General features: G+C 39.0%; 1 protein-coding gene across 1 annotated transcript; it reads left to right on the plus strand.

Moving 5' to 3' along the window:
* The first annotated feature begins 7,024 nt into the window (after window positions 1-7,024).
* Window positions 7,025-12,332, plus strand: LOC133895526 (uncharacterized membrane protein At1g16860-like). The gene is made up of 5 exons (XM_062335921.1): window positions 7,025-7,293; window positions 9,614-10,543; window positions 11,179-11,334; window positions 11,510-11,721; window positions 11,809-12,332. The coding sequence occupies exons 2-5, from the start codon at window positions 9,683-9,685 to the stop codon at window positions 11,996-11,998; spliced, it is 1,419 nt and encodes a 472-aa protein (XP_062191905.1). The 5' UTR covers window positions 7,025-7,293; window positions 9,614-9,682; the 3' UTR covers window positions 11,999-12,332.
* The last annotated feature ends 1,472 nt before the right edge of the window (window positions 12,333-13,804 follow it).

The following is a 13,804-nucleotide window of genomic DNA, read 5'->3' on the forward strand; positions in this document are numbered from 1 at the left end:
GAGAGGAGAAGAAAACAATGCACAATGCTTGCAACGCATAAAGTGTACTTAGTACCGTCCTGAGTGCACCAAGCCCCACTAATTCACCATGTGCCGTGTACTTAAAGAAACAAAAGAGCTCATTAAGCCGTCAAGGAAAATCCGGATCCTGCTAGCGAGTGATCATCATCTGACATCGCTCGCTAGCGGCCTTTCACCAAGCCCGCAACTCTCATGATTCAGACCATGGCTTGCAATCTTTGATATTCCAAATCAAGAAGCCAGAGCCAAAGTCCAAAGATCTTATTGTTCTTTCTTAACACTCAAGATTGTTCCTTCTTTCTTTTTCTTCTTTTCTTGGGAATACATGCATATCCTGTGCATCTTTGAGAGGATATGTCTAGTTTGTTGGTGCTGGCGTAAGTTGATGCCAAATTAGGTGGCTCCAACCAAAGGCATGAGGGAGGGTGGCCCCACACCTAAAGCCATGTGAGCTCAAGAACCCTGACCTAATGGCAGCTTGGACCTCCTATACCTTCTTGATTTGCCGGTGGGCATTACATATAATATGGCCAAGTGAATGGTGTTTCGAAGGAAAAAAAAGTGTAGATATGTCTGACAGAATGAGAACATGAGCTTGAGATTTGTTTAGCTTTGTTGTTAGAAAAGTATATGGGTCATAGTAGTTGCATATTGTTGTCCAACTTTGTGATTTGAACAAATGTATATATGGTCCCCACAATCTTCCAGTGGTATTAACTAGCTAGGAGCTTACATCAATCTTTTTTAAGGTACTTGGTTCATTCATGCACCTCATGCATATATATAATAGCTATATGCAGATGGCGCCCATTATAGTATTATAAAATAAACATAATTTTAATCTTATTATGTAGAATTGTGTTTGACTTTTAACTTAAATGGCAAAGGTTGTGGTGGAGTCTAAGCTCGAAATGATAAAATTATAGAAGTTTGTGGATTTAGTGGAGCTGGTCTCTAAAGAATAATTATTTAGAAGTTTATCATGGAATTTTTTTTACTTCAAACTTCAAATATGAATTTGGTCTGACGGCAGAACAAATTTGAAATGACATGGCCCTTAGATTTCGTTTTTGACTCAACTTTAGATTAAGAACATTGAACTCAAAACAAATTATTAATTATTACACGTAAAATTTTGCCCGGCAGTTATGCTTTCAAAATCCAACATGGACCTTGATATGTATATATATATGCATATGTATATATATATATATGTATATATGTATATATATATGTGCACTTTTAGTACAGATGAGAGGACATCACTAATACTTCCTCAGGCTTTAAATATACGATGTTTTGATCAAAATCTGGTCAAACTTTAAAAACTTTGATCGTCAGTAGCTTCTAAAATATTCACTTTGGAAACATAAAAATCACACGTATAGATTTGTCTTAAAAAATATTTTTATAATATTATATTTTTAGGTTTCTAAAATAAATATTTAAGAAACTATTGACTGCCAAAATTTTAAAAGTTTGACCGAATTTTGGTCAAAGGGTCATATATTTAAAACCGGAAGGAGTAATATTTTATACTGTCTGGTTGTCTTTCTTTTTGGGACATCTCACCTACTTGTTAACGTTATGATATTTGTGTTTGGACCAAGCTAGTCGAGTAATTAAAGAGTGGGCACCCAACATTTGCCTCCATATCCTACTTTTGCTTCAAGCCAAATACAACACCTATGCTCACAAATTGATGTCCTCCAATTAGAACAAACAAACTGTACTTTAGTATACTAAAGCACCATTAATAGCATTTACAAGCTTGAGCACCGTATGAGGAATTATTTGAGTATTTTTGTTTTAAACAAGTGTACTAACCCTAAAGCTTTTTTTTTATCAAACTCGAGGTGGTATATATATTACAATAGTAAGAGTTGGTCAATGAAGAGAAATTCTTCAGGCCAACTGCTCTAAGAATCCTTCTAACAATTGTACGGGTGATCACAATGCAAGGTAAATCTTCAGGCCAACTGCTCTAACAATTCGTCATCACTAATTTTTACTTGAAGTTGCATGTGGGAACAATTGATACGAATATGAAGACATGCGAGTGAGAAATGTGCATTTGGACAAATACATCTATCATAGAGCCGTGGGTTGATCAGGGCCTTTTGGTATAAACCTCACCAGTATCTTGTGTACCTCTTATATGAAGAGATTCTACTATTTTACTTAGGTAAAGTGATTGAATTGGTTTTCTATCTATATAAAACATTAAAATCATCGCATGTTAGTGAGGGAAATAATAGGCGCAATACAATGGTATTTACACACAAAAAAAAACCAATCCCCTAAAAAACTAGGGTTGGAATTAGGGATTGATGTATCTGAAAGTTACGCGTAGAGACAAACATATCCTAGATGTAGGCAATAAGGTACTGGTATATAGGTAGTAGCATATATAGACTTGTCATGAATGAAACATGATATGTTAGTATAAGCAATAGCATATAATATTAATGCGTCGATTACTTACTAGAATGACATAGCCATTACTTAAATTTCTAATACAAAAATAGTCATCAATGCTGGCTCAAAAACGTTACCAATAACAATTTTTGAACCGGCACTAACAATAAATATCAGTGACAGTTCATAACAAAGAACTGGCACTGATGCTTAGGCTATCAGTGCCGGTTTATAAGAACAAACCGGCACTGATAGTCTAAGTATCAGTGTCGCCTAATATAACAAGCTGACACTGATACTTTTATAGACACAAATAAATTATGAATTCAATAATATAGTATTCAAAATTCGATTTCAAATTTGTATTCAGATATACGTATGCATTCATCACACGAAGATATATACACATGGATCACGAATAGTTCATCCACATCCACACATAATCATGAGTTTATCAGCATCCACACATAAATATTATCATAGTTCACATCATAGGTTAAACACATTGCAAATACACTCATTCCTTATTCTACAGTGCACGTCAAATCATATAGTCTTCATAGTTGATATCTATGATATCAACTCCATATATTTCTTCCAAATGGCGTAAAGCATAAACGAGCGCACTATCTCGAGCAAGAAATGGCAAATTCATCACAGTTCCATAAACAACGAAACCTCCTCCATAGAACTTCACATAAGCCTGATACCTACCTTCATGAACTCTCTTGACTTTTGAGTAAATCATTGTGAAACCCAGTCGCTCCATGACATAACTTAAGAGTGAATCCAAGCTAACATCCAAATGCATCATGTTGTTCCAATAAAAATCTTACATGCAAAGAGAATGAATATGAAGGAAAATTTTGATAATATATGAAACAATATTATAGACTAAAATTCATAGCACCAACTGTGTCAAATACATGTAACTGCGACAGACTGATAGTCATTAAAGCAACATCATCCACATCCTACTCAAGTGTTCTCAATTTGAAATAGCTATAGTCAGGTACAATATACCCAACTTGATCCTCAATCTCTTGCAAAACTGTTGCCATCGTGTGTTTTTTTTGAGCCACATGGATCTCAGGTGATTAGATGCCAAAGACAACAACATTGATAGATTCTTCATTTACCGATATCTGAAAACTAATTGATATCTTTCTTGTGCCACTATCACCTATAGTGGTAGTCACAACAGGTTGTGTACAACCCTCTATGTGAGCAATCATTCCATTTAACCAAACTAGAGGAGGAATCACCTACATCAATACATGCATATCTTTAACAACTACACATTTTTTTTTAATTATCAGTTGTTCAACTAAAATAGATGCAAGGTATACAATTTTGATCATCCCTGAGGCCGCTGGGGAGGGTGAGGCGTCGAGTTCGTAGAGGAATATGCCGGGAGGATGCAGGGGGGATCACGCGGCAGGATGTAGACGCTACTTCAGATGCATCCATGATACCTGCTAGATCCACGCGGCATCTACAATAAGGCATATGTAAACCTGAGGCACGGGCTGTTGGCGGCCCTCGACCATGGCCTCATCGAGGAGGGACTAATGAAGTGCTAATGAAGTATGTTATATGTTTTGAGGTGGCATTATCCTGGAGAGTTGTTTTGGAGTTACATATTATAATATATCAATTTTTGAAGTGGAATATGGCTAAAACTCCTAACAACATTTCTAAGGTTTCACCAAACTTCAAGATATCCATGCTACAGATAAAATAGACAGTATATGTTCCTACATCTAGCACAGTTCAACTTAAGTAATCAGCACGGAAATGAAGCAACAAATAAATTGAAGGAGAAATAGACATAAAAAAACTAATAATTCACCAGCTCATCTTAATAACACAGCCATGACTAACTTTCCAACATAGTTCAACCAAAGTAACAAACACTGAGCCCACAACAATATATTCATTCTTCAACAAACCAAAATGCTCGCTTTTGTTCTTCAACAAACCAAGGGCACCACTGAACTAATGTTATGTAAAGATCATTAGTTCCTTTCACTACCAAATTACCATTTGATTACACAACAAAGTAATTACATTTTTTTTACTGAATCGAAGCGATGGGAATGAGGACAACGGGGAGGTGACGTCGGCTCCGGGGACAACGATGAGGATGAGGACGGCGGGGAGGCAGCGCAAGGGAGGAATGGAGAGGCTGCGGCTAAGTCCTGCTTATATAGGGATATAGTATCAGTGCCAGCTATAGTCTATAACCGGCACTGATACTAGAATTAGTGCTGGTTGTATAACCCAACCGGCACTGATAGTTAGACTATCAGTACCGGTGTGCAACTATCAGTGTTGGTTTTTTCTAGAACCAGCACTGATATTATTTTTCTTTTTTTGACAAAATATTTTGTTGTATATCTAGGTCTGTAATTTATTTTATATTAGGGTTTATATTAGACCTATAATTTGTGTAGTACTTGATCATTATTTTTTGCAGGAATTAATTTATTGTATATTTAGGTTTGTAATTTATTATATATTAGGTAATTAGAGCTTTTTTACTTAATAGAAATTAAGGTATATTCTTAGTAGATACGAATTACATCTATAACTATCATATAACCGCTCAAGAAATGAATTATTGTTTTGAAATCTCAATGCTCAAACTCGAGCTTTAGTGAAGTATGGAGAAAGTGAAAATTAACTAGAGTATATTCACATAGTATAATATACCTTCAAAGATGGGTGAAAAAGGGTGGCTGACGCCGAGGAAGCTTAGGGAGAGGAAGATGCCTTTTATATATAGTATACTTATTAGTGATGGCCTATAATACGAACCAACACTAATACTCATTATCAATGTCGGCTCATGACTACCAGTTGGTATTAAAGTATCAGTGACAGTTTATTCCAAGAGCCAGTACTGATACTGAGTATTAGTGTCGGTTCAACCTAGCTCGATCGTTTGATCGAGCGCAAAAAGTTATGAACCAGCATTGATACTTCGTCAGTACCGGTTCTATCATAATTGGTACTAATGGGACGGCACGGATGACTATTTTTGTTGTAGTGGATGTTTTGCTCATAAACAATGTAACAACATGATAGGTCAAAACACACATATGTGATAAGAAGAATAAAAGTTTTCCTTTGAGAGTTCTTTTAGAAAACAAATTTAAGGAAGTTATCATTTCTTTGGTTTCCACTCTTTGTTTTTCTCATTCCTAGCAAAAGATGCACTATGTGCATCGATGCATCAAACTCCAGAGGTGGTATTATGACAATAACATTTGTTGAAGGGAAAGAAATTCTTGAGACCAACTAAGTCATCAGACTACATCTTTTTTTTTTTATCACATCTCAAGATGTAAATTTGGAGTGAAAATCACCCAAAGTTGCTAGTGGGAGAAATATAAAAGCATAGGCATGCAAGTGAGGAAATGTGCATTTAGGCAAAAATATCATACTGTTGTGGATCATTGTCTAGCATTTTTAGATTATATAACCCTGTTAATATCTTGCCTAGCCATATTGTACGTAGGGCTTCCATTAATTTGTGGCCTAAACCAAAATAAGTTGATGGAATAGATCCATATAGGACACCAATGCCTTATGGTTGTAGCGGTAATAATGTACATAATATGTTTTATGTCGACAAACGTTGCACGAATCACCAAAAAGAACATAGAGCAGCTAGCGATGCATGTATCTCAACATTGCATATAGGGATAATATGACGTAGGCAGTAAGCTACTATCTTCATTCTTTTTAACTTATAGTGTAGGATATTGTTATTGTCTCCAACAAATACATTTGATTATTATTTTTAACAACTATCTCTAAGTAAAAGTTGATAAAAATTAGATGATGTTAAAATAATTTTCATAATAAATTTATTACTATTATTTTAATATATTAAATTTTAATAGTTTTATGTATATTAATGATTATTTTTTAAAAAATTAACTATACATATTCTAAGAAAATGTCTATTTTAAACAAAAGTAAGAAATAATAGTATAGAAGTGTCACATGAATCATTATCCACTAGTATAGCTAGCAACATGTGACATTCTAGTGCTCCAGTTACTCATCAGCATGTTAATTGCCAATAAATGACACGACCATTACGTAAATGCGTTATTTTTTACCGTTACGTAAATGCGTTACTGGCAAATAGTGTGTTATGTGGTACACACATCTACGGTACAATAGAAAGATATTTCTTTGAGATTCATTTCAGGAACATAATTCAGCAAAGCCGATCGAGGAAATTTATCATTACTTTCCTTTCATCTATCTGTTCCCCTCATTTCGGGTACAGATAATGGAAAAGGCTAAAAACTTAGGAGTATAAATAGTAAATAATTTGGATCAATCACAGGATCAGCGGGCAGTGAACCGTTGTAGGACTATAATAGTAATGGAATCAGCATATTATCTGACAAACACGAGAGAGAAAGTGACTATGGTGTGCTAGAGAGAGAAAGTGACTACAGTATGTGCGGTGCTAGAGAGAGAAACTGACTATGGTGTGCTAGAGAGAGAAAGTGGCTATGGTGAAGTAGGTCTGCCTCCTGTCTTCGGCCCCCTCTCTCTCCTACTGTATCAGATTTATCATTGTTTATGGTGAGAGAGAGGCTAAAGTACTCCAACATACACACTCTCTCTCTACACTCTCTGTCGCTCTGTCTGTTTGTTGTGTGCCTGCGTGTGGGAGCGCCCTCCCTTCTCTCTCTATCTCCCTCTCACACTTCCCTACCCCATTCTGCCATCCCGCAGCCCGAAGGCCCCAAACCCACCACTCGCGGAGAAAAATCTCGCGGGGGGAAGGAGCAAGGGGATAGCATCGTCGGCTGCCTCTTTCCTCAGGTGAGCCGGGAACTTCCACTGCTTCTTGGTGTTCTTGATGTGATGCACCGCCATTGCTTCGGCTGCTGGGATCTGGGCCGGGGCCCTGGTTCCGCGGTGAAGTTTGCCCGTCCGGTCGAGCACCTGGGTTTGAAAGTGCGGCTGCCGGGATCCGGGGGCCAGTTCTTGATTTTTCTTGGTGCGGAAAAGGAGCGTAGATAGTCTCGTTTCGATCGGTTTCGGTGCGTTTCTTGGGATCTAGGCGTTCTTGATTCTTGCCCCCTGCGGTGGCAGCGGTGTGGTGCGAGGGTTTTGCAATGTCGGTGGAGTGGCGTGAGATTTGGGGGGAGATGAGATCTTGACGGATTTGTCCCTTGCAGGCGCTGGATCTGCGCAAAACATGGGTCTTTTCTCGCTGGAAATTTTGACTGGGGTGTTTCAGTTTCTTCCGACGCTTCGCTTTCTGCTGTGAGAGAATCAGTTAGCTTCCTTTCTCAGCTTTTCCTGGAGAGTTTTTGCAGTGGAGGGTTAGGGTTTTCTTGGAACTGGTTTTTGGGAGCTGGATCTAGTGTTGGTTCATGCAGACTTGGCACGGATTTTGGTGTTCTTGGTCTGTGAGAGATGTGCCTGGATCTGGCACTGGTTTCTGGATCTGGAATGGTGGCATTGCTGTGTGGTATGATTCCTCCCATGGCAGAACTGAAGCTTGTTCTTCTCAGTTCAGTGACTGTGTATGGCGTGTGCTACTTTGTTCGTAGATTTTTAGCTCCAGGTCGAGGCTGAAGCATAAGATAAATCGAGCTTTTGGTGAGTGGTAGAATTTTCTTAAGAGGTAGTGGGTCCCTGGGACTCGGGTTGTAGGTTGTACATCTGGTGCTGCGTTGCTTCTTGTTGAAATTATGTTGGCATGTACCTGTCAAGTTCTTTGCTGAAGCTTTAAGCTATACTCGTGATCTAATGGTGTCGGTGGCGTAGTTGTTGTTTATTCCACTGCCTGTGTGGTTGAAATAATTTGGTAGGCACAGTTTGCTCTTACGTGGGACGCACATCGTGCTACTGATGTCCGTCACTATCAGTTTTTTTTTTCGCGGGATATTTAGCTTCTTGACTGTGGTTAGGGTTGCTAGGGTGCCATTTCCATAAATTCTGCATGTTTTGAGGTTTTTGTCTGTACTCCTTAGCTTCTTTTGGAGGGAACTAGAGATTACTTTATCGCAATGATGTGCTTTGTCCCATACTCGTTGGTGAAACCTGAAGCGGTGCTGCGAAAGCAAAAGGTTTTCCTCATTGAGTGCTTGCTGTGTCAACTTGAGTCTATATTTCTATTTCGGCTATATTTTCGTACCAAGGAAGTAAGGCTTTGGGTCAAGGGGTGTAGTTTTCTCATGGCTCATGCGTATTCTACAGCTTAAAAAGAATTTATTGTATCGTCACATATAGTCTTCCATTATTGCAAAATTGCATTTTTCACAGAATGCCGCCGTTGCTGGCACTCAAAAGAGGTATTACTCGGACCATTGTTTTGGACTTTAAGGTTGTGTTTGATTCAGTGTTGATGATTGGGAAAGGGCTTGACCTGCCAAACACTGGTGGATTAAGCGAAGTTAAGATAGCCAATCAATGCCTTAGATCCCTCCTGTCCCAGGGTTATGCTAGGCTAACCCACCACCTTTTCTATTGCTAACCTGGTTAGCCCCATCTCATTTAGCCAGACAGTAATTTGGCTAACAATGTTAGTTGCCAGGCACAAAAGCTGGTTTAAGCTAATGCCAGATAGGTTAAGGTTAGCTAACCTGGTTGTTGTAACCCGAGCAGCCGAATGCAGCGGGTGTCACCAACATACTCGTTGATTTTCTTGCATTCAAAGTATTAGTGCTAAGTTTTTGCTCTTTGTTGTTAGGATATGATGCTTACATGTTGTAAACATGGCAATGTTCCTCGGAAGAAATCTTAATTTTTGTTTAGCCACTTTATAATATTTATTACCTAATTTATGGCACTATGTTTTGGAAGTATTTGCACTGGTCCAGCTTTACGTTACCTTTGTTACTGCTAACCCCAGCTGTTAACTAAAATATATTTGTTAAAGGATGACATGTTATGCCATCAGCCGATTCGCACCTTGTACTACTTTGTATAACACCGTGAAATGATTATTCATCTAGGATTTCTTTGTTCTTTGGTAATCCTTGCATGCATAGTGATATTTGTGTTCTCAAAAAAAAAAATCGTGCTGTTTGCTGTAAAGCTGTTCCATCTGGATATAATGTGCTAAGTCTGTAGCGCACATCTCTTTTTAGGATCAGTGCCATGACCTAGTTTCTTTTGTTTTCAATTTCAGGTGCTGATGCAAGGCTATCAAGGACGCAACACAATCACTCTGAAGGTATAGTTGGACCAGTTTCAGAACATGGGTTCGCGGTTTCCATCCCACCAGCTAAGCAATGGTCTTTATGTCTCGGGCCGACCCGAGCAACCTAAGGAGAAGGCCCCAGTCATTTGCTCCACAGCTATGCCATACACTGGTGGGGACATTAAGAAATCCGGAGAGCTTGGAAAGATGTTTGATATCCATCGAAAATCTGGTCCTTTGGGTAATCAACCCTCAAGGAATACTTCATTTGGTGGTGCTGCTTCCAACTCTGGACCAGTTTCTAACTCAGTTAGTCGCACCAACTACTCTGGTTCTATTTCATCAGTAGTTCCTGGCACTGGAGGATCTTCAAGGACAAAATCTAATTCTGGACCGCTCAATAAGCATGGAGAACCAACAAAGAGGTCGTCTGGCCCCCAGTCTGGTGGAGTGACCCCGATGGCCCGCCAGAACTCTGGCACTCAGCCTCCTGTTATTCCTGCAACTGGGCTACTCGTCTCTGGTCCGTTGAATTCATCTGGTGCTCCACGAAAAGTATCAGGTCCTCTTGATTCTAGTGCACCAATGAAGATGCGTGCCACCTCTTTTGCACACAACCAGGCTGTCACAAATCTCAATGTGGAAGATGGTTACTCGATTAAGGGCAGCATTCCAAGCACAATATTTTGGCTGGTTGCATTACTCTTTGTGGTTGGGTTAGTAGCAGGCAGCTTCATTCTCGGCGCTATTCATAATCCAATTTTGCTTATAGTTGTCGTGGTGATATTTGGTTTTGTTACTGCACTTGTGACCTGGAACATGTGTTATGGAACAAAAGGTGTGACTGGGTTTGTCAGTCGCTATCCTGATGCAGATCTTAGAACCGCAAAAGATGGAGAGTATGTGAAGGTTACTGGGGTATGTAAAATACTGATCACCTTGTTGGAATGTTAGTCAATTATTCTGCTTATTCATCCTCATGTTTTCTGTGCAATTTTGATGTTATCCTGCATCTGCTTGCTTATGTTATAATTTATCCTCAAAGTAAACTGTTTCTATGCAATTTTGATGTTATCCTATATCTGCTTGCTTATGCTATAATTTATTCTCAAATCAGTTTTGGGGTGCAGGGTATGAAAATTTATTGTTGCAATTGCATCTCTTGCTGGCTCTGTCACACCATGCTTCTTAAATGCTCTGTGAACTGTATTGTAATGCCACAATCTATTTCAGTATTAACAGAATTTATATATCGGTATAACGCTTTAGATGGTTTTCAGTTTTTTTAAATAATTTAATCACAGAGAAACCAGAAAAGCTACTTTACTCCTACAGGTTTGATGACTATCAGTGGCAGATAATTTTATCAAACCAGCATATTGTTTTCCTGTACAAGGACTAGTAAATGATGGAGCATTGTACTATGTAATGTTTTTTCCCATGCAGTAATTTTTCTAGTTGTTATTATTAGAAACTTAGAGTGGCTTGAAGCAGTAGCACTTCTTTTTTAATGAGTAACAGCCAGTCCTCACTTAGCACATTGAACTTTGCAGGTTGTTACTTGTGGAAATGTCCCCCTTGAGTCCTCATTCCAAAGGATTCAGAGATGTGTTTACACTTCAACTTGCTTGTATGAGTATAGGGGTTGGGATTCGAAAGCTGCTAACTCTCAGCATCGCCGTTTTACTTGGGGACTCAGGTCAATGGAGGTGAGTTCACTTTTAACTTGAAATTTGATTATCAAGAAGATGGGGATCTCACAGTTGGGCGAATGACCTATAATTATGAGATATTATAAGGATTTCATTGAAGAATGGCCGACTCTTGCAACTTTATCACCTCAATCCTTTCTCATGAATTTCTTTTTCCATGCAACAATGGCAGCGGCATGCAGTAGATTTCTATATCTCTGATTTCCAATCAGGACTGCGAGCATTGGTCAGAGCAGGATCTGGTGCACGTGTAACCCCATATGTCGATGAGTCTGTTGTCATTGACATAAACCCTGACAACAAGGACATGTCACCTGAATTCCTGAGGTGGCTACGAGGAAAGAACCTCTCGAGCGACGATCGGATCATGCGCCTAAAAGAAGGGTACTCTTTTCTCGTCATTTGCATCCCAGTCACAGCTTACTAAGTGATGGCTATCCGTTACATTTGACATGGCCGTTTATGCTGCAGATACATTAGGGAGGGAAGCACTGTGAGTGTTATGGGTGTTGTTCAAAGGAACGACAACGTGCTGAGGATTGTTGCTCCAGCTGAACCCATCTCCACTGGCTGTCAGTGGGCCAAGTGCATCCTTCCAACCAGCCTTGACGGCCTGGTCCTGAGATGCGATACATCCGACATGGATGTGATACCAGTCTAGCTAGCTTCGTTCTGGCAGTTCTCCGGAGAAAGAAAAAGATGCCATCTTTTGACTATTGATTTGTCTCGTGGGATGCTAGGATTGAAAGAATGTGCAAATGCAGGGTGTGATTATGGCTAAGTACATTACAGTATCGGCGGTGGGTTACCTGGGTCTTGGTTGTATAGTATTATATGTGTTTTTTTTTTCTCTTTTCTTTTTGGTTGAGCCATGGATGGATACTTGTAACATGGATGGCTTGAGTCAGTACTACCATGGAGCTGTTTGGAGATTTAACGGTTTTGGGTTGTAGGATTACAGCAATATCATGAACCCTTCCATTTTCCCGTTTGTACCATTGATCTCCGTTCACATCACATGGTAGGTATATTTCCAGTAATGGATTCCCTCTCCTTGTTGCTGTGTTTGGCTTTTGAGCATGTAAGATATGATGAATCAACTTAATGGGAAACAAGGATGGTTATGGAGCTATTTCTCTTGATGTAAGGTAAGTTGATTGAGTACAAGAAAAATTGTCATGGCCACTTAACATACGTACATGAGCAGGCAGCTCACCATGTGGCGAGCTTGTAGAGTCGATGTGGGACTATACTCCGTCCACTAGGTTTAAATTCTAGTGGCCATCTATTCAGGTGCGTGTTTAGTGTTTATCCATGATAATACATGTCTTGCAATATGAGATGTGTCGTCTATGGTAATTTATGTCTTAGCTCTCTACACGTAATATGAAATGTATTTGCTTATGGCAAAAATGTGGTGTATGTAGTGGCATATGCGCGCGCCCGCCCTTCTTGTAATAAATAAACGGTTTCTCTTTTCAATTCTCAAGAGACATTTGTAAGATTCGCTTCCATACCTAATGGCCAGTGTGCCATACTGTCAACGTTTGGTTAGAGGTTAACACAAGCATTACACCTTTGGAGGAACCAACCGGGGGTTGCCCGGCACCTAGGTGGCCTGGTCCCACCTTGTGCTGCTGTAGCATCACTCACTGTCACCACCAGCTACCAACCTCAACCACAACTTAGAATGCAAAGTCTCAACAAATCTCGCAACAAAAATAATGTACAAACGGTATATTTTACTTACTGAAAGCGACACGGCTTCATAGAATTGCTGTACGCGGAGTGCGTCAAGTTGTTTAAATGAAATGTTGTGCTAGTATCAAAAGGCATCTTCAAAACTTAATCAACATATTATCGAAATTTGTTGACAGCTGTTTAAGCTACTATCAATTTAATTAGCTCAAATTCACATAAAATTCTGGTTGAAATACTTTAAGCATCTTACTAGCCATAGTATACTAAGTCATCTTACAATATTCTAAATAATCATTTCTTGCCAAAAGCCCAGTAGGAGCATATGTTTTAGTAGCAAGGTGTAACACTTAGAATGGTTCATTAACCTCGTAGGACCCGTTTGGAATTGAGAGATTGCTAATAGAATTTTCAGAATTTTATTCAAATCTGTATTGAATCCTAAGGATTTAGATCCTGAAATCCACTTTCCAAGCAGCGCTGTAGTATATAAAATTTTGAGAACTTGTCCTGGCAATCTAGGATTACTAATTCACCACTACAGTACAAATATACCCACTCGCAGAATAATAAAGAAATTGATAATTTAAAGTGTAGTCACTTTCTTTGATAGATAACCAAATGTAAGTGTTTTGTCCGCTCTCATTTTACATTTATCTGGTTGGAACTGTCCACATTTTTTAAAACAATAATCGAGAATGCCTAGGAGGACCATGGTATCTCTGCATTACGTTATCCGCCTGCACCTTTTACCAACTGAGCTAGGAAA

Source organism: Phragmites australis, chromosome 16 (assembly GCF_958298935.1).
Source record: "Phragmites australis chromosome 16, lpPhrAust1.1, whole genome shotgun sequence".
Lineage (NCBI taxonomy): Eukaryota > Viridiplantae > Streptophyta > Magnoliopsida > Poales > Poaceae > Phragmites > Phragmites australis.

Bases quoted from the DNA above. Each gene is read 5' to 3' on its own strand.
- LOC133895526 (XM_062335921.1), top strand. From the start codon at position 9,683: ATGGGTTCGCGGTTTCCATCCCACCAGCTAAGCAATGGTCTTTATGTC. The intron at 10,544-11,178 runs GTATGTAAAATA...TGAACTTTGCAG, and splicing joins AGTATGTGAAGGTTACTGGG to GTTGTTACTTGTGGAAATGT. The intron at 11,722-11,808 runs GTACTCTTTTCT...TTTATGCTGCAG, and splicing joins ATCATGCGCCTAAAAGAAGG to ATACATTAGGGAGGGAAGCA.